General features: G+C 35.8%; 1 protein-coding gene and 1 pseudogene across 1 annotated transcript in view; one reads left to right on the forward strand and one right to left on the reverse strand.

The window, feature by feature from the left end:
* MAGI2 (membrane associated guanylate kinase, WW and PDZ domain containing 2) overlaps positions 1–24,329 on the forward strand; it is a 765,625-nt gene that overhangs the window by 290,781 nt on the left and 450,515 nt on the right. The window contains exons 4-5 of the mRNA XM_011985485.1: positions 1,319–1,529; positions 13,242–13,321. Of these exons, the coding sequence (XP_011840875.1) occupies positions 1,319–1,529; positions 13,242–13,321 (291 nt within the window). The remainder of the gene's footprint in view (positions 1–1,318; positions 1,530–13,241; positions 13,322–24,329) is intronic.
* On the reverse strand, positions 15,940–16,565 carry LOC105543494 (annotated as a pseudogene).

A 24,329-nucleotide genomic window follows, 5' to 3' on the forward strand; every position in this document is an offset into this window, starting at 1 on the left:
GTCTGATGCTCTTTTGTTCCTCTTTTCTTTGTAAGTAATCACATCTGTTCAGTATGGAAGCTGCTAAAGTTGCCTTTTAATATTGTAGTTTGGAAATTTCAACTAGATGTATCCAAGTGTCTGCATGTTTCATTAATCTGGCCTCAGATTCAGTGAACTGTTTCAATCTGCAGACTGGTGTTTCTTCATCTTAGATAAATTTTCTTCTATTGTTTATTGACTTATTATTTCTTCCTTGTGTGTTCCTTCTTCTCATTCTGGAACTCATACTGCTTATATGTTGGGGATCTTGGGCCTGTCCTCCAAGCCTGTTATCATTTCTCTTAAGGTATTTTTTGCTCTGTTGTATGGTAGCTCCCCTTAGCTATGAGGGATGTGCTCCAGTACCCCCAGTGGATGCCTGAAACCTCAAATGGTACCAAATCCTATATATACTACACAAAAAAAAAAACAAAACAAACTATGATAAAATTTAATTTATAAATCAGATGCAGTAAGAGATTAACAACAAATAATAAAATAGAATAATCATAACAATATACTATTATGAAAGTTATGTGAAGGTGGTCTTTTTCTCTCTCAAACTGTCTTACTGTACTGTAATCATCTGTTTTTGCACCCTGGTTGACCGTGGGTAACTGAAACTATGGAAGAGCTGTGTTTCTTGTTGGCAGAGCTGTGTTCCTTTCTGGATTCTCTAGGAAATAATCCATATCCTCGCCTTTTCAAGATTCTAGAGGCCACCAATATTTCTTGGCTTATGGTCTTTTTCTGTCTTCTAAGCCAGCAACATTGCATCTCTTTGGCCATGATTCAGTAGTCAATTCTCCCTCTTACCCTTCTTTTCTGCCTACTTTTTTCACTTTTAAGGACCCTTGTGATTACATTTAGTCATAATCATCCGGATGAGGCCATCTGGATAATCAAAGATAATCCCCCCATCTCAGGGTTCTTAATCACATCTGCAGATCATCTTTTGCCATGTAAGGCAATATTCACATATTCCAGGCATTAGGATATGAACATCTTCAGGGGCCCATTCTGCTCACCATACCTGTATTGTGAAATGGTCCTTACATTACATCCTTCAAACCTCCAATTCTGTAAACAACAATAATTAGCTGAAAGATAGATGACAATGAGGAGTGAAAGGAGAACTCAAATAGGCCTAGTGATCATTATGCTTTTTCAGAAATGTTTCCTGTTAGCCTTCATAGAGTTTATTCATGGAGTTTATTCCCTGGTACAGCATTCTCCATACTCAGTCCAGAGTTACCATGGCTGGAGTGACTAACCACATGCTCTTGTTCTCTTACAGAATCCAGTGAACATGAAGACAAGAGTGCAGGTGCCTCAGGGGAGATGCCCTCCCAGCCTTATCCTGCACCACTGTACAGTCAGCCTGAGGAGCTGAAGGAGCAGATGGATGACACAAAGCCAACTAAACCTGAAGACAGTGAGGAACCAGACCCATTGCCTGATAACTGGGAAATGGCCTATACAGAGAAGGGGGAAGTCTACTTCATTGAGTGAGTTTCACACATTTCTTTCAACAGTGCCAAAAAGATCATAGCAGGATATAAATGATGTAGCAAGTTAGAAGTGAAAAAAAAAAAAAAACCCCAAAAATCATGAACTTCTGGTAACATCTTTTTTATTTGTGAGAGAATGATGGGATAGTGCCTTAACACAGTAAAGCATCCTAGAATACAGATATAAATCAAACAATGGATTAAATAATTGCACCCTACAATCTCTTATAACTGTGACTAAAAAGACAAATCTCCATGTTATGTTATTATTGAATTAGGAATAGTCTAGAGATCATGAGAAAGTGCTTACTCAACTCCTCCTAGGACCCCCATCTTGTCGAAATGAAATTTTTTTTTCCTATTATCTAAGCTAGTTGCAGGAATATTCACCATCATGTCCGGGAGTTTAATAGAATGCAACTATTTGAAGTAATAGGTCACAAAATAAAAAATATTGATGTTGTTTGGTTGGTTGGTTGGTTGGTTGTCTTTGAGACAAGGTCTCACTCTGTCACCCAGGCTGGAATGCAGTGGCACAGTCACAGCTCACAGCAGCCTCGACCTCCAGGGTTTAAGCAGTCCTCCCGCCTCAGCCTCCTGAGTAGCTGGGATCACAGGTGCATGCCACCATGCCTGGCTAATTTTTGTATTTTTAGTAGAGATGGGGCTTTGCCTTGTTGCCAAGGCTGGTCTCAAACTCCTGGGCTCAGGTGGTCGCCCACATTGGCCTCACAAAGTGCTGGGATTACAGGGGTGAGCCACTGCACCCAGCCAAAGAAAATGTTTTTAGCATTTGACCCCGATGTCAGATGTCGGTAAAATAATTTGGCTTTGTATAGTTCATTATACTTCCTTTTACTATATTCCATTATATTAATTGCTTACAATTGTTATGACTTGCTAAGGAAACTGTAGTGCAAATCCTGAACTTCTTAGTAATACTCAACCTAATCTTTCTTTTAGGACATTTTTTAAAAATATAATTTTTGTATACATCTTAATAGTGTCAGGCTTTTCTTTAGCTTCTTGGATTAAAACAACTTTTTAAAAATTCCAAAATAGAAAATCTTTGCACAAAATTAAGTTGTTGATGTGCACAAGACAACCAAAATGTTCATTAGTAAGAATAAAAACAGAAACTAATGTAAATGAACAACCTTATCCTCTCAAAGTTGTATAAGCCTCAAAGAGTGAAAATAATAGAAACTGAAGTTTTCAGTTTTGACAGTGGATAAAAATATGAAAACTCTGATTATTTAAGAAATACATTAAAACTGGATTTTCTTTTCCAACCTGGAGTGATTTATAACTCAGATCTCTATAGGCAGAATTCAGTTGAGAAATTGAAATGTTACCACATGTCAATATTTAATTCTCACGTGAAGTTGGAAACTCTGACACATGTAACCAAGGGACTACATAATCAGATAATTACTCGGTGCTCTGCTTGACTCCAACATGGATGAGAAACAGTGTTTTGTAGAAAATGAATCAATAGTGTTCACCTTTCAGAAAATGTTCTAATTTTAAAAGGAATAAGAATCTCTTACATTATTTCTTATTGCTGTAATCAATGACCAAGGCATCTTTTATCAATTAATTGGAAAATAGAATGTTTAAAAAAGTGAACAATTTAAAATAATCATATCTAGAAACATAATTTTGATATTAATGAAGACAGCATGACATCATTGCAGACCAGAACTCAAAATACAAATCTTATATATGAGGTCACAAATAGATGTTCAGAACAATTGATGTTCGGAATAAGGAAGTTGATGATATACATATTTTTATTATATAAGACAAGGGGAATAAGGCTATATGGAAAATAATAAAAGGAAAGCAGCATGACAAGTTGATTAAAGACTGTTTTCTTACAGTGTTTCCAATAATGCAATCATAAAAACTTTTTTTGTGTATGATTGTAAAGTAAACTTTCCTCTTTTAACTACATCAGGTATTGAGGTTATGAAGAAAAGGAACTTCAGAAGACAGAACTTATGTTCCAGGTATATAGGAAGTAGTGAGGGTCGGTCAGGGCTTGAGAGAATCTAGCAAAATGATTCTATGACTCTTGTCAGTCAGCCAGTGTTGGCATTCAAACATGTGTAAGATTTTGTCCTTGCTTTCAAACTTGTTGGCAATATGGGGAAGAGAGACAAAAAGTTATAAACAATTGATCAACAAATTCTGAATTTTGTGATACTCTTCAGGGAAGCCAAAGCTTAGAATAGATTTAAGATATAAAAGGGTCACCAGAGAGAAGGTGAGATAACATAGACTTGAAAAGTTAGCAATGGGTAGATAGAGCATTCCGGGTATGGGAGCTGTCATTACAAAGACAAAGTCCCTAGGTGTATTAGGAATGGTGAAGAAACCCCTGACCTTACTAGAGAAGTATGTATTAGTTAGTAAATCCCAGGAAATGACTGCTTAGTTTTTGTTTCTAGATCATTAGTGCTTTGAAAGGCAAGCAAAGGAGCGGCATTTGTTGTTGTTGTTTGAGTTTGTTGTTTTTTAATCTTCCTAATGTTGGAGGGAAGGACTGGTGGACAGTATTAGGAGGAGAGATGGATGGAGGTGGAAAATTAAAACAAAGTGAAGGAAACAATTTCATCTGTGGGGAAAGAGCTGATGCTGAGGGAGAATAAGGTGAAAGAAGGAGCCTGGAGTCATGGTGGAAGTGACTGTCTGGGAAGTGATTAACAGAGGAGGCAGGATCGAGGTAGTCTATGACACCTGCTTTAAGTTCCTCCAAAGACTGGAGGCATTCCCGCCCGCCTGCTCCCCGACACCCTCTGCCTTACCCCCAGTTTGTGATTCATCTGTCCTTCATAAAGGTTACCTTTGAACCTCAAGATTTGGTGTGATGAACTCAGGTATCACAGAGCGGGCAGTGAATCAGCGTCTTTTTGTCTGGTCCTTCATGTCCGTACCATCTCACCAACAACGTTACAGTTTCCCCTCTCTCTGCCTATGGTTTACTGTGCTTTCCTTTTTCTTTAGTTCACTGATTTTCTCCTGTCTGTTTTCACTCTTTGCCCTGGAATGTTCCTTCCTTTCCTAATTACATTTAAATCAACATTTCCACCCACTGTCATTTATCTGTGAGTTCCTTTGCTTCTATGACAAAGAAGCCTTATGGGACTAACAAACTCCATACTATGAAAGGCCCTTGCAAACACATCTTGTAGAACAGGAGACAGTGATTGGGGAGGGAGCATGGTTGAGCAATAAGACATGTCTTAAGGACAAAGCCACCATATGTCTCAGAGGTAGTCCTGAAGCAGTTATGTACCAGCATGTATGATAGAAAGGGAAAGTAGAAATAGGTTCACATTGTGGCATGGCTCAGTTGAGCTCATTCACATACGCATTACCTCACATACTTGTCATTTTTTTTGTGATAAGAACGCTTAAAATCTACTCTCAGCAATTTTCAAAAATATAGTACATATAATTTTTATCAATTAAAAAATAAGTAAAAAAATGTTTTTTAAAGGAAAGGTAGAATACCATAAGAGGAAGGTAAACCAGAGGGAAAAGAAAGGAGAAGAAAAATGAGAGAGATTTGTGAGGGAAGAAGTGCTGACATCAGTAAAAACTTTTCTCTTGTGCAGATATTGTGGGAGCTGCTTAGAGTAATGAAAGTCTCCTCTGGCAGATCCCCCCCTTTCATTAGACTTTGCTGAAGTCTGTCTCCTGTGAAATGAAGATCATGACAAAACAGAAAATAAGTGAAACAAAGGAGAATGATCCTTTGGTTCTGTGTATAAGATAGATAGATAGATAGATAGATAGATAGATAGATAGATAGATAGATAGATAGATAGATAGATAGAATAGTTATTTCTATATATAAAGGAACTCTGCACTGGAACATTGATTTGAAATATGTAGTTTTAAAAGACATATATTAAACAGTATAGGTTTTGAATTAAGGTAACAGGCAATTCCATTTACTTGTCTTTTATTATGCAATTATGTTTTGAAATATTTATTGGTTTATTTGATCTTGCAAAATAGTTATATGACTCCGTCCTTTAGAAGTTCCCCATTTAAGAGGTGAAGGTTTAGAGGTTCTGCATTTAAGAGGCAAAGGTTTTTTTCTGCCCTCAGCAACCCTGGTAAACTAGTGGGCCCACTATGTTTCCCACACTACTCAAACTGCTTCCTTTGATAAAAGCAGATTTCTTCTATCCTGTAGAATGACATTTAATTGGAAAAGGAGAATTGCTGAGAAAATATTTTTATGCAGCATAATTTTAAATTTTGAGTGAACACACTCTTCCAAACATGCTTTAAAATAGTAATAATGTCTTATGTTTCATAATTTTCAGGAGACTTTTAAATGTATAATACTGTGTAAAACCAGTAGTTTCTTTGACTCATGTCATCGTCTTCATTAGCATTATCTTTGAAATAGGCAGTATATCACTTATAAATTCAAATGAGAATATGTAAATTCAAATGAGTTATTATATATCAAGCGCCCACCTTTTTAAGGGTGTGTTCAGGTTAACTTAACAACAATGGTTCATCTATTAAGCATTTATACTCCGTTCACTTAATCCTCACTTTATGAAACTGAGGCTTTCAGAAGTAACTACTTGCCAAAAAGTCAGACATAGCCAGGGCTCTTTGATTCTATTTATTCAACAGAGGTTTATTGATCATGTATTATGTCCTGGGAATCATTCTAAATCCTGAAAATACAGTAGTCAAAAAAAACTGACAAGATTCAGACTTTCATGGGATGTAGACTGTCTCCGTGGTCCTTGTCCTTAACCAATTTGATGTGATGCCTGCTTCACATCACCACCGCCCTATAAAGTGTTTGGTTTATCCACGTGTCATAGACGAGACTTTGAGGCATCCTTGGACAAATTAACATTCCCAAGGTCACATAACTCTTTCACTCTACAAAGTCATTCCCATTATTTCATACTACCTCCGATATAAACAAACATTGGCTGAGAAAAAAACTAAACTTTTATATTACAAATAGTATTTGTTTTATAAGTTTCTTGGCGAGCAATTCACTACTCCAGAGGCTAAATGTTCCATAAAAGAAGAACTACCACAGGGTTAATCTGGATTGACATGCTTTGGGAATCCCATTAAATTGCTTCTTTGTTTGGGAGTCAGTTTAGTTAGTGACACAAAAGAGACTGCTATTGCTTTGGCAAAAAACAAAAAGACAACAAGAACCTATTTGTTTACTGCCATCTTCCTGAATGGCAGTGAACACTATGTCATCTTAAATAACAGGTTTTTAAATGCAGGCTTTTGAAACTGAAAATCACATCTGTGAAAAATGTCATGGCTGTATATGGTTTCCAAATATTTGTCAGGGCTGAATTTGCTTTTAAATTCTAAACAAACAGACAATTAGTTTGTTTCTTTTTGTGTTCCTATTTCTGTATCTCCTTAAGTTTTAATTAAATCACCAATTGCCATTTCCAAAAAAAAAAAATTAAGCATCATTTATTAAATAAAAGATAAAATACTTTGGAAATTTATTGGATAGAAATACAAAATCAATTTTTTTGGTATGCAGCAACACGAGAAATATACTTTCTTATTCTATACTTGACATATCTTACTAGTCACAAAATCTGGTCTGGGCTTACTGTCAATCGTATTACAAAAACAGGAGATACATTGAATATTTTTTCATAATTTTTTTCTTGTGCCTGCACAAGATTCTGGTATAATTCCCAGACAGAAAATAAACATTTTAGACAAAATAGTGTACAATACACATCCACAATATCCAAAACAATATTCATAATGAAACTTCTTTTAAAATATTCTCTAAACACATGAAAGGTAAAATGGCAAATGCAAATATTCATATGCTTAAGAGAAATTGTAGGAATATTATTTAGGAAACAACCACTAAAGTGCTCATTGACAGTAGCTTTATTTGTGTATTACCTATGTGTAGATAGAAAAAAGTAGTGAAACTTTGGGTGAGTGGAGTCTTGAAGGAACAAGTTTCCACTGTTTATCACATTAGATATATCCAATCATTGCCTTTAATAATTATTTTGAAATGATATAGAAGGAAGAGAAAGTCTTTTGGAAAACATTATAATTATCCTCAGGATTTTATTGACTATGGTGTAAAACCTACTCAATTTATATACCTTTAAAAATTAATGTTTATCAGCAAGCTAACACATGAACAGAAAACCAAACACTGCATGTTCTCACTCATAAGTGGGAGTTGAACAATGAGATCACATGGACCACAGGGAGGGGAGCATCACACAGGGCCTATTGGAGGGTGGGGAGCTAGGGGAGGGATAGCATTGGGAAAAATACTTAATGTGGATGACAGGTTGGTGGGTGCAGCAAACCCACCATGTGTATACCTGGCATGTGTATACCTATGTAACAAACTTGCACATTCTGCACATGTATCCTAGAACTTATAATAATAATAAAAGTGTTTGTTTAAACCTAAAGTCAAGTCATCAGTCTGTTATTATTGCCTCTGAACCTATATCACTACTACTATTGAAACCTTATCATCCACAGACATTTTGAATTGCTATTGACTCCAGAATATTTACTGAACCTTGTTTATCTTGTTCAGAAGATTGTTTTATGCAATCAAATGTCACTGGATTTAATCTCTTGTTATTCTTCTGGCGTGGTATTTCCCAGGGTGGAGAGAAATATCATTTAGCTATCAGTTTAAGATTGAGATTCAGAATTGGCTATTTGGAGGACTTATTAATCATCGTTTTAAGTCTGTTTCTAGTTTTAGAGAAAACAGGGCAAAGGAAAGGAATGTGTTTAATAATAAAAGTTTTTCATTTCACTAAGAACATTTCAATTGATGAAATTGAATTTTTCCAATAGCTGTACAGCAGTGAAAACATTTTGCTCTGGCGATATTAAAGAAGGAAAGAAAAGAAAAGGAAACAGAAATTAGGAATGGAGAACATGTTTTAATATTAGGTTTGAATTAGGTTACCCTTGAAGATCCAGTTATGTATATACCTAAGAAATGGAAAAGAGGTTTGTGCCCTGACTGGACAAACAATAGAGTAAATAATAGAGTGAATGAAAAGCTGGAACAGAAAAATAGAATATGGCATGATCTATAAGAAAAATTTAAGTTTTGCTCCTAACAAATAGTGCATCCATTGATAGCATTTCTTAATAACATAATTCTTTAATATAGCTTCTAAGACCAAATATTCATATGTAGATTATATGAATCTGCTTTCTAAGAAGACTTCATTTTAGAAAAATTTTCAGATTTGAAGGAAGAAAAATTGATTTGAAAGTGATTCAGGGCCAGGCATGGTGGTTCATGCCTGTAATCCCAGCACTTTGGAGGCCAAGGCAGGCAGATTGCTTGACCTCAGGAATTTGACCCCATCTCTACAAAAAAAAAAAAAATGCAAAAATTAACCGGGTATGTGGCATGCACCTGTAGTCCCAGCTACCTGGGGGCTGAGGTGGGAGAATCACTTGATCCCAGGAGGTGGAGGTGGCAGTAAGCCAAGATCATGCCATTGCACTTCAGCCTGGGCAATAGAGTCAGATCCTGTCCAAAAAAAAAAAAAAGAAAAGAAAATAAAAAGAAAGTGATTCAAATACAGAATTTAAGTTTATAGGGAGAAAACTTTTCCAGTGATATTATCAATGCCTCCTCAATCACAGTGCTCTCTTTCGTCTCTATGAACATGGAACTTAATATCATACTTACTAAGTGCAAAGCATTTACACTTAAAAAGGAATTCAATAATTACTATCCATAAATAGTAGGTAAAGGCCTATTTCTAAACTACTGGCAGAAGCTGGGAAACAGACTCTTGATTACTATCCCAGGGAGTGAAATGAAGTACCTCAGTATAAAAAGTCAAGTGTGAGGTTCCAGATGCCTCTGGTTTCAGACCAAAAAAAAAGAAAGAAAGAAAGAAAACCTTGTACCTGGAAGTCAGATATATCTGGGTTTCATGCTAGCTGGCTCTTTCAGTTTCATGCACTAGCTGTTTAGCCTTGGGCAAGTTACTCACCTTCCCCCAACCTGGGTTTCTCCATCTATAAAATGGAATTCATAATACTTAGCCACAAAGGCTCATTAGCATTAAATGAAGGGACATATCTGAAAGTTCTGCTGTTTTCCCTGACACAGTAGACAATCAAGAAATGACACGAGATAGAATAACTTTGCAATGGTGTGCTGCACTGTAAATAGCTTTTCCTGTTGAAATGAAGCATGTTCCATGTGAGAAGAATGTTTTCTCAGAAGATAGGGTATTATTTAACCTGCTGCTTCTGTCAGTTTGGCAAAATTTAAGCTTACAAGTTGTACAGGAATGTCTGTTCATTGCTGATCCGCCTATTGCATATTTTCAAGGCCATTCTGATATGAATTTAAACTAGAAATGCGGACTTGACTGAAATTTCACTTCTGGCTTATTCCAGTCCTCTAGACAGACCCAGTGTTTAGTTTAACATCAGAGAAGAGTTTGGGATATGCCCATATGATAAACCATTGTTTTTGGTTTTCATCCCAGTTTTAAAATATGACATTAACTGAACTTAAATAGCTACTGGCTTTTTCACTTGACCTCTCACTTTTCATGATCATCACATTCGCTTTATCCTAAAAATACATGAAGTAGTTTATTAGTGTGATTCAAAGTTCCTAGAAAATATTTGTTGCATTCTCCGGCTGGAATAAGAAAAGTTTCTGTGCAAATGTAGCCTATGTATGTGTATGTGTCTCTGTTAAGGAAACTTGAATTGAAATATAAAATTATCTAGCATTTTCTTTTCCTGGTATTTATGTGACACACAGTTTGGATAGATGCAGAAAACAGATGTCATGCACCTGAATCTGCCCTAGCTAGGAACTGAAAGGAAATAACTTCCTTAAACCTGATAGTACACAGAATGTGGAAAAAATCCCTCAATGATCCCATTTTGAACACAGTTTCCTGCCCGACATTTAATTCTGTTTGCAAATGGAATTATTAAGGTTTAAAATATGTAATTTAAGGGAAGTGGAAGAGCTGGTTGGTCTGTTGTCTCCCAATGCATTAAAAATATCCTATTTGCAAGGAATCTTGGAGGAGCCTGCAAATTACAAGGCTGGTGAGAACCACTGTTGAAAAATACTGTGCTGGATCTTCATGTGATGTTTAAGACAATTACTGAAGGTAACTACTACCCACATTGCTTTCAGAATCGTTTCTGAAGATCAGCTAAAAATGGTGTTAACTATAAGAGACTCAATCTGTCAAAATGCATTAAAGTGACATACCGTTAATGCTAGTTCAACCTAAAAAAAATCAGCCTGTAATGAAATGCTTTATATAAACTCAGGAAAGCTGGAAAATTCACAGTTCTCTACTAAATTAGCCAGTATTTGAGACCCATGGTGGTGTGCAGTAGAAATGGTAATTGGACTCTCTGCAGTGGCTTAGTAATGTACCCTTAATACTTACACAAGGATGTGTTTGCTTTTGTGAATATGTCTAAGGAGCCTAGAAATGACTTTTCTCCAAAAAGGGGAAAGGATTTGGAAGAAGCAGGTGAGGACAAAGAGAAGAGAAATGTATTTTCCTGCTTACTTCCCAAGATTTCTCCCCACCTCATAGAAACATAGACATACACACACACACACACACACACACAAAATTTGGACTGAGGCATGTCTATAAAGAGCATTTTTTAAGTGATTTTTTTAAAAAATGAGAGCAGCAAACACTGAACCCAGTGCCCCTATCCTCACATTAGGAATAGTCAGAACCTGCATCCTTAAGCTTTAAGTCTTTAGTTCAGAAGAAAATGCTGGATTATGTTGACATACAAACGAAGGCCAGAACCAGATGAAAGTGCCTGCAATACTTTATATCCTTCTAAAACTTGATAATGAAGCACCATCAGACTTTACAAGGGTCAAACTGAGAAAAAATAAAAGCTGGCATGCTCTCCCGATGATTTATTATTTGATCAAATTCACAGCTTTTATCTGATCAACTTATTAGAGCCCGTTGAGAGGCATTTATCATCGAAGAGCTCTTAAATGTTAAGAATGTGATGGAGAATACTTTGTCTTTATCCCATGTGGAAATCAGAAATAAAATGGCATCTTCTTCAGCAGCAGAAACTTCATGACCCAAGGGTCTTTGTGTCACAGTTCTCAAATCATAGATGGCTCTATACCTACACAGATGGGATGGATGATCATTCAGAAAATGCTATTTGAAGAGTGATTTAACACCTCAGAATAGCTTCTGCTACCCATCTTGACTCCATCCTCCCTCCTTCCTGCCTTGAAAGTTCCTCCATTAAGAAGGAACTTGGTTTTTACATATTTGTGATTAAATACAGTACCTGGGTGAATTTTCTGACCTTCATTGCAAGTACAGACTGGTTTATCAGATTATCTAGCTAACATTTGTGGTTATGATTGGCAACATATAGTTAAATTTCATTAAATAAAGAGAATACATGTGAAATTTGTGTCATCATTACCATTTTGACCTCCTTACAACTGTGCTAAAGTATGCCTATTACCTGGCTCTGATTTCTATTTCCATCTTCTCTTCTATTCTTCCTTTCATGTTTCATTCATTGGCCTTCTGACTGTTCCCTGGAAACACCTCACATGTTCCCACACCTGTGCCTTTGCTCATTCTTTTCCCAAGGCCCTCACAAATGTTGCATTCTTGATAATTTGTCCATTGGTAGATGAGATCCCTTGAGACAGCTGTACACAGTAAATATTTTGGCCTCGATGAGCAATTACGAGCCATGAGTGGTTCTTGAATTGTAGTGTGCATAAGAAGTACTGGGAGTGCTTGCCAGTGATGGAGATTGTGTAGCCCCATCTCAAAGATTCTTATTTGATAGTTCTTTGTGGACCCAGAATATGCATTGTTAATATGCATTGTCCACCAGGTAATTCCAATGCAGGTTATTTCACAACCACTTTAAGAAACGCTAAGAATATCTCTCCTTTACTTGTTAAATTTCTGGCAAAAGTCTTACAAGGAAACATTTTTTCAAAAATATTGTTTTATCATTAATTTCTGGAAATTCCATTTCAGAAACATTAGAACGCAGGCAGTCTTGTCCCCTACCTTCTGAGCTGGGTTGAAAGTATTTAGATGAAAGATAGTTTAATGTGAGTTAATAAAATTGCTATTAATCACTTATTGAGAAAATGCAGGAATCCCAAGAACATGCTATAATCTGCATCACTTTTGTACTGCCTCTGCCAGCTCTGTAGTTAAAGGGTAACAAAACAACTGTTTATGAAAAGGGTAGGTTTAAGATGAAAATAATTCTTTTGCAAAACTCAGGAAACATTATCAGAGCCCGTGGACTGTGCTCTTCCAACTGGAGAATCCTGTATTTGTAATAAATTCCTTTTGCTCTGGATGAGTTCTGCATTTTCAATGAGGTTAACTTGGCAACATTCTAGTTGATTTTAATAAAAATAGCTGCTTTGAGGACAGGGAGCTGAGGTTGCCAAATTTACAGCTGCCTTGCACAATTACTCTTACACCTCCTTCAGGGCTACTTAGAACCAGTAAGCAAATTAAGTGTATCGATTGCAATTTTGTTGGACTAACCCTGCTTTTTTTTTTTTTTTTTTTTTTTTTTTTAAGGAATAAACTTGATTCCTTTTAGTATGTGTCTGTTCAGAGTGATCTCTTTTCTTTTCAGCCATAACACAAAGACAACATCATGGCTGGATCCACGACTTGCGAAAAAGGCTAAACCTCCAGAAGAGTGCAAAGAAAATGGTAGGTTATGAAGTTTTTATGGTGTTCAGCAATGTGCTTTGAGAATGTTTGTGTTTCTTCAGTGAGAGTCTCACCTGAAGAGGCAGTCATCTAGCTGAAACAATTTTAACGATGTAATGTTTAATGCTCAGAGAAGAGAGAGAATTCACTCGGCATTTCAGCAGGGCCATGTGGTTTTGCTTTTTCTCTCCGAGGAGGCTGTGCTGAATATCACATCTCTGTCATCTCTGTTGGTTCTGTCTGACTCCTGGCCTGACTTTCCACTACCTACTAAGGACTTTTTGTTAGCAATATGTCGCTCTGAGGACTCTGATCTTTTAATTGGGGTCAGATATGATGCATAAGAGAAACAGTTTGTGGCACTATAATATTTGAGTTTGTTTTCAAAGGCATAGCATTCTAGCAATTATTAAGGACTCAGTAATATAAAGAAATGCTTTCCTTGAATCAGGCATTTAAATAAAATAACCAGTTGCCTGAATGTCTTAGATTAGCCTTAGTATTTTCCAGTTCTCAATGTTCTAATATTGACCTGCTTTAAAATAGACTGTTTTCATGCATGTGAAGAATTTTTTAAAAATAATTTTGAGGACTAGATAAATGTAAACCTTGTTTTTTAAATTCATAAATTATATGGGTGAAGTCTGTTACTGATGATACTTGTAATTTTTTTTAAATATTGAGTTTAAAGGAGCACATATAGTTTAAGATGATCAATAGCATACTCTCTAATGATTTATTATATGACCACATTCACATTCTTTATGTGATTAAATTATTAGAGCTCTGTTCAGAGGTTTCTGTCATTGAGGAGCTCTTAAAGGTGAAGAAAACAGCAGAGAATATTTGAACTTTAAACAAAGTTTTTAAAAAGTTAACTTTTAAAAAAGTGTCTAATTCTAAAATGCCTTTCTTTTCAAGCATAATTCTGACTTTCTCAGATACTATCCACGTGACATTGTGCATTCCTATATTATAAGGTAACTGTTCACAGGCTAGGGACTGAGTTAAATTAAAAATTAGAGATTGTAATTTATATGAACATATATAAATGTACAAATATCCAGTTTTAGTTTATATTTAATTTTGTATTCATAACCACATCTGTACCTTTCTGTATAATAGTACAACTGTATGCAGTTGAATCCCATACAATTATTGTATGACCTGAACTTGTAAGCATGATTGGATTATATTTCATTGACACTAATGAAACATGTGTTACAAAATGTGATAGTCTGAAAATTAACATAACCTGTTCTAACTGGGAGTTATGATTTACTTATGCCACAGTTGTAAAACCTTAGTAAATCCTAATTAAAGTGAATTTAACAATTTTGCAGTTCTGTGACATATTGAACTTCTCAGCTGTCTTGCACCTTTGAGTTGTGCTTTTTATTATAAAAAGCTACTAAAATCAAATTTTAAAATCCTGAGAGAGATGCAAGCATAACATATTGCATAATTATAACATTTCAGCATTGTTTTTCCCACATCTGTGCTTATCAGACTTCACAAGATGGTAGATGCCTACAATATGATGCTGGTGTCCTCTGAACCAAATGTCATTGAGAAACAAGTTCTAGAATTCAGTTTATAGATCGGGATGATTTGTAACTTCGTCAACTGCTGTTTGTTTTCATTTACTACAAAATAAATAATTCACATATTTATATTTTTGGACCATTTTTACAGTGGAAACTAACATCTACTTTGTTAGAATGTTATTATTCTGGACACCTATTTTAAGTTTTCTTGCCAAGAAAAGTGCTTTTAGGTAACATTGTTACCTATGTTTTACTTTTCTTTAAATGACATAGATTAGTATTACTTAATAACAACACTAGATGTTAATGGATTGCTATTGAACTTGCCAGCTAAGTCATGATTCTTCATATGTATCACACTTCAGCTCAGAGAAAAGTTAATACAGTAATTTTCTGAATGCAGGAATATATGTAAAATGTGTATTAAAAAATGTAGAGGCTCCAATGATGATATCTTTTTCCAGCAAAGATTTGCCGTTCCTCTGCTAGGCAGATAGAGTGAAAGCTAATTACCCTAATCCAAACCAGAACTGAGCCAGCGTGAGGTTGGGTTGAGTTTGCACTGTTCTTTGAGTGTTTGGCCACCAGAGTTTTCAACTAACAGCCTAGTGCAGGTTGGCAAACATTTTCTGTCAAGGGCCAGGTAATAAAGACTTTAGGTTTTGCAGGTCATTCAGTTTCTTTGCACTCATTGTACAAAAGCAGCATATGTCAATATATAAAGGTCATGCATGTGTTCTGATAAGGATTTATGTATGGACATCAAAATTTGAGTTTTGGATACTTTCTTTGTACTTTCTTATTCTTTTTCTTTCTTTTTTTATTTTTTTTAACCAGAGGAAGCAGCTTTTATTGATGGGTTGTCTCCTGAAACCAGAAAGACTATGTACTCTGTTCCAGTTACCCCCATGCCTCCAGGACCGCATATTGTTCCACTTGGGGGGAGGATAAAAATTGCCTCTTGATTTTCCAAAGACCAGTCTTTCGCTTCCCTGTGCAGCCTTAGAAACCCAGTAGCAATACTGCTTGGTGTGTTGGCTTTTTTTTCCCCCCTCCTCCTGCTGCAGCTACTTAGTGACAACTAGAGGTGGAGGGTGTCCCAGGAAGCAGTTAGATGAGTTAAGTGTAATACACAGGAAAACAGGACCGAAGCCTATCAAAAGTCCCTCTGCCCTGCCTCAGTGGCTTGGTCCTTCATTGGTTGCATTTCTCTTTGTGCTGGAATACCCCCTTCTGAATCAGATCAGGGATTTCCACTGCCAGCCGTGGACCCAGCCCCAGAGCCATGGGATGGGCTAGTTCAAATTTGGGTATGTTCCTGGCCCACAAAGATTTGAAATGATCCATCGGGCATATTTTGCCACCTCTGTACATCTTTGCTGTCTTTCCATCCAGCTCGGGGACTGCAATTTCTGGGGCAGTAGTAAGATATGTGATAAGAATTTCAAACTCGTTGTCAAAATCACATTTCAGGAGGTCATGGATATACCAACACTTTCCAAACCACCGAGTCGCCACCTTGTTGGACTCCAGTTGGGACCATCATTGTTGGCGTTCTTGTTGTTCTCCACATACCAGATAAGGGACTGATACTCCTTCTTCAGTCGCTGCACCCACAACTCCCAATCTTGGGGTCCTGCATTAGTCTTCAGTGCCGGAATCTCAGACAGAACACGTCAGGTGGCCTCGTCTGCCATCTTGGGCCAGGGCGAGTTTTATATACTTCACATAACAAAATATTCTTCTTTTGATTTTTCCTCAACTATTCGAAAATGTGTAAACTATTCTTAGCCCATGGGCCACACAAAAATTGGGGCGGGCTGAATTTGATCCACAGGACAAACCGTAATCTACCATGTTTGTGTGGGACTCTACTCTTGGCAGGTCTTGAACACCAATATTTTTAAATATTTTTTTTCTCAGGATTGCCAGTCTCCCAAAAATCTGAGGTGTTTTTCAGGGGATTTAGCGTAACTCTTTTGCTTCTAGATCCTACAGCTCCAGAACTGACAAATGTCAGGAGATAACTGACTGACTGTTTGAAATCTCTCACATCTATATTTGTCACTCCAGTGCCTCAAGAGTCCTCACTCTTCTGGTTTCTTTAATGTCCAGCAGCGGTGTTTTCCCCAGGCCGAGTCTATACTGTTCTAAGAGCCCAGATTCAACAAAAAGCAGCTGCAAATTCTTCCTTCACCTCTCCAGGGTTCCCTTTTGAGAATCATGTTGCTTCAGCTAGTTTCTGATTTCTTTCAGCTGCTTATTTTTTTACATTTTATCTAGACTTTCTGTTTTCTCATGTCTAATAAGCTACTCACTCCATCCTATCATAGCAGAAATTTTAGTGCAGTAATTTTAAAATTGTACATTTTGGATGTTACTGGGCTGGATGTCATAAAATCTTTACTGTTATCCTAATTTACATTTTAATAACTGAAGATTATATATTATTTTGTCATATATGTGTGTTCAGTATGTATAGAGGTATGTAGTATATGTAGATATGTGTCTGGAAATGTTTGCATCTTCAGATCTGTTTACATAAATGAGTAAAGTTAATTCCTAGTCCAATTAATATAAGAGGAAGAAAAGTAAAAGAGAGATGAGAGGGGATGCTAACTAGACTAGAGAAAAAACTAACAAAAGTGTTCTCATTGGTATTAATGAGAAACAGGACATGGATGGCTCAGAACAAATATATATTAAACAAGCACTTAGTCTGCTGACAGTAAAGCAATCATTTTGCCTTTTTACTTAAAGGATAATGCTGCTACTAAATGTGAAAACATACTTCCTTCTCTCACAATAGGGTTGGAAATACTGAAGTCATTATGTTCTGTGCATTTGTCATAGCTCTGTACACTTTTGGAGTTTTAGCAGCAGTCTACATGGCAGAAAAAACGTCTCCACCTACTACTGGATTCTAATATTAGTATTTGGGGGAGTGCTGTTTAGCAAGCCAATATAGTCTTTTTTAAAATGCCACAGAAATAGCAGTTAACCACTGAATAACTTGGATGCAAGATTGGTTAAAGTGTGTGTAAAGCCCCATCATATTTCTGCCCTCAGAGTCAGTAATATGGGATCCTGCTGAGACATTTTCAATCACAAGCATTTCTGTGCTGACATCCCATGAGCGTTGGGTTAGAATCCATTTCAAAAGTGAAGTAAGCCTTGTAGGACCATTCTTTTCTGAAAGTTGAAATGTTATTAAACCCAGTAGGATCACACTATAATGTACAGGAGAAGAAATTGTTTAAGATTTGGAGTCAGGAAAAACTGTTCCAAACCCAGATCTGTGGGTTCTTGGGCAAGGTACTTAATCTCTGGGAGCCTAGATTTTCTTACCTGTAAAATGGGAGTTCTACCTCTTTCATGCAGATTTGCCTTCACATGTTGGAAGCACCATGATTGTAGTGCCATCAATTCTAAATAACTGATCATTTTCTTTCCTTCAGGTAATACTCTGAGCCAGCAAATGAGCCTTACAGAAGATAACTGGCAAAAAATTCTGAATAGTTATCCTACCTTAACAGCTTTGAATTACTGTAGAATGTCCTGGCAAAATGGAAATGAACAAATCCATATAGGCTAAAATTATCCACCTAGGTAATTCCAACATGATAGTAATACACTGGGTGCATTCCCCCCTTCAACCTGTTAAGCTGTCTCTAAATTTTCATGAAGTTATAATTACATCCGCATGAACTGGGTGACTTTGTTTCTATATTCAATACGTATGAATTTTAAGTGAGTTTTCTTATGTTACTACAGGAAAAAAAATTACATAATCTTAACCCATTTACCTGCATGAGTAGTGCATTTCAATTGGAATTAACTAATGCTTTGAACTAATTAATTAGTCTATCTTTTTAAAAAAGTGTCCACAATGTGCATGAACAAAGACAGCATATGCCATGCTTTATAATACTTATTAAACAGGATGTTTTTCAGGAGAAGGAAGTTGCCTTTCTAAAATAGTAGAAAACACTAATTAGTTTCAATTCATTTCTTAAATGAGTTTTATAAAACTGACACACTGATTAAAACGTTCATACTTTTATGTTCATATTTCAGATTCTGTTTCTAAATTACATTGTTTATCTTCCCTTAAATAGGGGCTTTGGCCTTCTCATTAAATTTGTTTTGATAATTAGTGATCCTAATTTCTCAAGAAAATTAAGTATGACCAAATTAATTTTACCTTTCAGTATTTATCTTTCTAATCTGATAAACCTGCTAAGATTATGTTCGCATAGCACCTTGGAATCTTTCCTCAAGGAAGAACTCATAAAATGATTCTAACAGTATTAACTATTCAAGTACTAAAAGTTCAAAACTGTAAAAACTATTTATATGCAAATATTGAACACCTATCTTGAAATATAATAAATTAACTTGAATGTGATTTTGTTTTTGTACTGATATTTTATATGTTTGTGAAAAAGGAAGAAATTTCAAATATCCTAATAGAAGCAATTCTTTTGTAGCTGACTGGTATTAGTCGTGATGTGCTTTAGCAACGTTTTGAGGTATGCTTCATCCAATAATTTAGTGCCCTTTCCAGTCTTTTCAGGTCAGAAGTACTCAGAAATACCAACATTTTAGGACTATGAGTCTTTGTGGGGGAAATAGTACAATTTATCGAAAATAAATCAGGTAGGATGGATATTCCACTGTTGTGCACCAGTACCAAATTTTGGGTTGTGGCTGGCATCTGTTCTCGTTGGCCCCAGAATCTGTTATTGATTGGTTTATGTCCAGACCATAAAAGTTATTAAGTATTTTGAATATCCTTCCTGCACCAATGATTTATGTATTTTCCCCTTCTACCTGTTAATATTTCATGTGGCTATAAAGTAGTGCCTAGGTAAGAATTACAAAATTCTGTCCTACTTTGTTTCTTAATTGCTCAAGTTACTCGCATGTAGAGCAATGAATTATATCTTGTCGTTACTCCTCAATGCATACAACTTTTAAAATAATAATGACATCATCAAATCTGGTTTGCACAGTAGCAGAATGATTTCAAAATTTTTCAAATATGACTTTTTAAAACCGTTTTAAATTTCGAAATAATTATAAATTCCCAGGAAGTTACTAAGGAATTTACAGGAAGGTCTTAGACGCCCCTCACTAGCCTCCCCCAATGTTAACTTATATAAATACAGTACAATATCAAAACCAGAAAATTGGTAGTGGTACAATCTACAGAGCTTACTTCACGTTTTGCCAGGTACTTGTGTGTGTGTGTGTGTGTGTGTGTGTGTGTGTGTGTAGTTCCATGTGATGATATCACATGTGTAGTTATACATAAATATGACCGCAATTGAAATTCAGAACCATTTCATCACCACAGGGCTCCCTTATGCTACCCCTTCATAGCCATGCTTATCTCCTCCCCTTAACCAATCCCTAACCCTTGACAGCTACTGATCTGTTCTTCATTTCAGTAACTTTGTTTCAAAAATATTCTACAAATGGAATCATAATGTGTGTAAACTTTTGAGATTGACTTTTCCACTCAAAATAATTCTATTGAAATACATTCTAGTGTGTGTATCAATAGTTTGCTACTTTTTATTGCAGTACACTATGCCAGTAGGCTATGGCATGGATATACCACAGTCTGTTTTACGGTACCCATTGAAAGACTTGTGGGTTTATCCAGTTTTTGGCTAATATGAATGAATAAAGCTGCTATGAACGTTTGCATACAGATTTTTGTGTGAACATAGGTTTTTACTTCTCTAAGTACCCAAGAGTGCAGTTGCTGGATTATATACTAAGTGCATTTCAGTTTTAGGACAAACTGCCAAACTGTTTTCTAGAATGGGTATGCTCTTTTACATTCCTACCAGCAGTGAACAAGTGATCCAATTTCTCTGCATCCTTGCCAGCATTTGAGGTTATGAGTATTTTTTAAATTTTAGCCATTCTGACAGATGTATAGTGATACTGCTTTTTTGTTTTAATTTGCATTTCCCTAATTGCTAATGGTATTGCACATCTTTTTATATGATTATTTGTCATATCTATATCCTAATTAGTGGCAAATCTGATCATGTCTTTTGCCAGTTGTTTGCTTTTTAAACTCAGTTTTGAAAGTTCTTTATGTATACAAGTTCCTTTACATATCTTTACAGATGTGTTGCTTATGAACATTTTCTCCAAGTCTGCAATTTGTCTTTCTATCCCCTTAACAGGATCTTTTATGGATAAATATTTTTAACCTTGATAAATCCAGATGATCATTTTTCCTTTTATGAATCAGACTTTTGGTTGTAAGTCTTAGAACTCTTCAATGTAGCCCCAGGTCCAAAATTATTTTTCATACTTTTTCTAAATATTGTATAGTTTTACTTTTTATGTTTAAGTCAGTGGTGTACTTTGAGTTAATTTTTGTTTAATGTGTAAGAGTTAGGGTAAGGTTCTCTCTCTCTTTTTTTTTTCCTATGGATGTCCAACTGTTCCAGCACCATTTGATGAAAAGGCTATTCTTCTTCCATGGAATTGTGTGTGCACCTTTGTCATAAACTGTTGGATTCTGTTCATCTATGGGTTTATTCCTTCACTTGTACTACACTGTCTTGATTCTTGCAGCTATATCGTAAACCTTAATATTGAGGTAGAGGGATTGATATGGTTTGGCTCTGTGTCCCCACCCAAATCTCACCTTGAGTTGCAATACCCATGTGTCGAGGGAGGGACCTGTAATCCCCATGTGTCAAGAGAGGGAAGTGATTGTATTATGGGGCAGTTTGCCCCATGCTGTTTTCATGATAGTGAGTGAATTCTCACAAGATCTAATGGTTTTATAAATGGTAGTTTTTCCTGCACTCACACACACCCTCTCTCTCACCTGTCACCATGTAAGATATGCCTGCTTCCCCTTCTGCCATGAATATAAGTTTCCTGAGGCCTCCTCAGCCATGTAGAACTGTGAGTCAATTAAACTGCTTTTCTTTATGAATTACTCAGTCTCAGAAAGTTCTTTATAGCAGCGTGGGAACAGATTAATACAGTGATATTTCCTACTTTACTCTTATCAAAATTGTCTTAGATATTTTAGGTCTTTTGCCTTTTTATATAAATTTTAGAATAAGCTTTTCTAGAACTACAAAAATCTTGTTGGGATTCTGATAGGAATTGTATTAAACCTCCAGATTAAGTTGACAATAATATATATCTTTACTGTGTTGAGTATTCCAATCCATGAACATGATAAGCCCTTCCATTTATTTAAGCCTTCTTTGAGTTCTTTCATCAGCATTTTGTAATTTCAGCAAAAGTATATTGCACGTTTTGTTTAGTGTATACCTAAGCGTTCCATTTTCTTTGAACAATGTAAATGGGTATTGTGTTTTTAATTTCAGTCTCTGTATGTTTGTTGTTAGAATATATACATGAGATTGATTTTCATGTGTTGGTCATAGATCTCAAGTACTTGCTGAAATCATTTATTTGTAGGAACTTTTTTGGTAGATTTCTTGTAATTTCTGCATCTACACTATTTTCAATTGATCTAATCATAAGATATTTCTTGTTTAAACTGTTGACATGGTAGGTTACATTGAGTGATTTTTAAATATTAAATAAACCTTGCATACCTGGGATAAGTCCAACTTGGACATGGTGAATAATTATTTTCATATACTGTTTTATTTAACTTGATAATATTTTATTGAGGATTTTTGTGTCTGTGTTCATGAGAAATACTGGTCTGTAATTTTTTTTGTACTGTCTTTATTGGGTTTCAGTATCATAGTAATACAAGCCACATAAAATGAGTAGGTAAGCATTCCTTCCTCTTCTATTTTCTGGAAAAGATTGTGTAAAATTGGTATCAATTTTTTCTTTAAATATCTGGTAAAATTCTCCAGTAAAACAACTGTCCTGGAGATTTTTTTCAAGAGGATTTTAATTACAAATTCAATTGCTTTAATGGTTATGGGATTATTCAGGTTATGCATTTCATCTTGTTAGTTTTGGTAGTTTGTAGTTTTATAGGAATTGGTTCGTTGCTTCCAAGTTGGTGAAATAGAAGCAATTTCAAGTTTTTGAATTTTTTGGATAAACTTTGTGGATCTGTCCTTAATTTCATTGTTCTGTCCTGTTATATCCACTCTGTTACTGACCCACCCAGCAAGATTTTAATTCCTATTATTTTATTTTTCCATTCTCTAATTTCTATTTAGTGCTTTATTATAACTTCCATTTCTTTACTGAGATTTTTTGTTTCAAGAGAATTCATAATTGCTTGTTAAAGCAATTTTATGATGGCTGCTTTAAAATCCTTGTCAGATAAATTTGACATTTCATTTTTCTTGGTTATCAGAATTAGTTTATTGTCTTTTCTCATCCAACTTGTTTGTCCTGGTTCATGGCTTATATTTATGTTTATCCTGGACATTCTTTATTCAGACCATTTTTAAATGGATTTAAAATAAAATCTATCATTTTACCCAAGAATGTCTGTGTTTTGGTTTGTTATGTAGGTTCTGGCCTGTTTCGTAGGCTGTAGTTCCAAATGCATTTAGTTTGCACAGCTCTTCAATGCTATTTTGGTTTGCTTAGTTCTCCTGACTTTGGAGCTCTTCATATATTCCTGCTGGTGCCACTTGCAAATTACAGAAAGCACTTCTCTAGGTCACCTATTGTGACTAGTAGGGATGTTAGACACTGGATCTGTAGGATGGAAAGTGTTTTCTCTGGCCTGTTATCTCTGCCCACATGATATAGTATTGTATTAAACCTCCAGATTAAGGTTTAATACAATATGGGGAGGTATGGGGAAGAGGATGGGTCACCCATACCGGATTTTGCTACCAATTGATAACAAATGTTGCCTTCAGACAAAAAAGAGCAAACATTATTTTGTGTTTTGATACCAAAACTATGTAAAGAACCCAAACAGATTTAGAACCATAATTCCAAAGGTACTACTTCAAATCAGCAATGCAAAATCAATGTGAAATTGTATTGATTGTGTTTGTCCCTGAACTTCTTACTACTAAGCTGTAATTTTTGGAGATTATATTATTTTCCATATTTAACCAGGTTTGATGTCAGGGATTCACTGACCTCACCAGTGCAGGTGCTTCCAACTGCCGCTATGGATGCAAGATGTGTTACCCTTTCTGGGATCTCCTGATGCCACACTTACAGGTTAAAGGGACCTACTACTGCTGCTAGGTATGGGTCAGGAAAAAGACTGCCCCATGTCCCAGTTACTCTCCCCCTTTCCTTGCCCTCAGCCAGAGATAGTAGGCTTTTCTCTTTTGTTTGCTTGCTTTTGTTGTTTGTTGACACCTGCTGTCCATTCTAGGCTGAAGGTCTTCTTAGTGTGCTATCTGAGATATATGGGAGAGAAAAGAAAGTCCTACACATTTGCTGTGGCATCATTTCCTAATTCCTGCCTTCTTCTTTCCATCTTTCAGGGTCTTTTGTGAATGTCTGTT

This window comes from Mandrillus leucophaeus, unplaced genomic scaffold (assembly GCF_000951045.1).
Source record: "Mandrillus leucophaeus isolate KB7577 unplaced genomic scaffold, Mleu.le_1.0 Scaffold284, whole genome shotgun sequence".
Lineage (NCBI taxonomy): Eukaryota > Metazoa > Chordata > Mammalia > Primates > Cercopithecidae > Mandrillus > Mandrillus leucophaeus.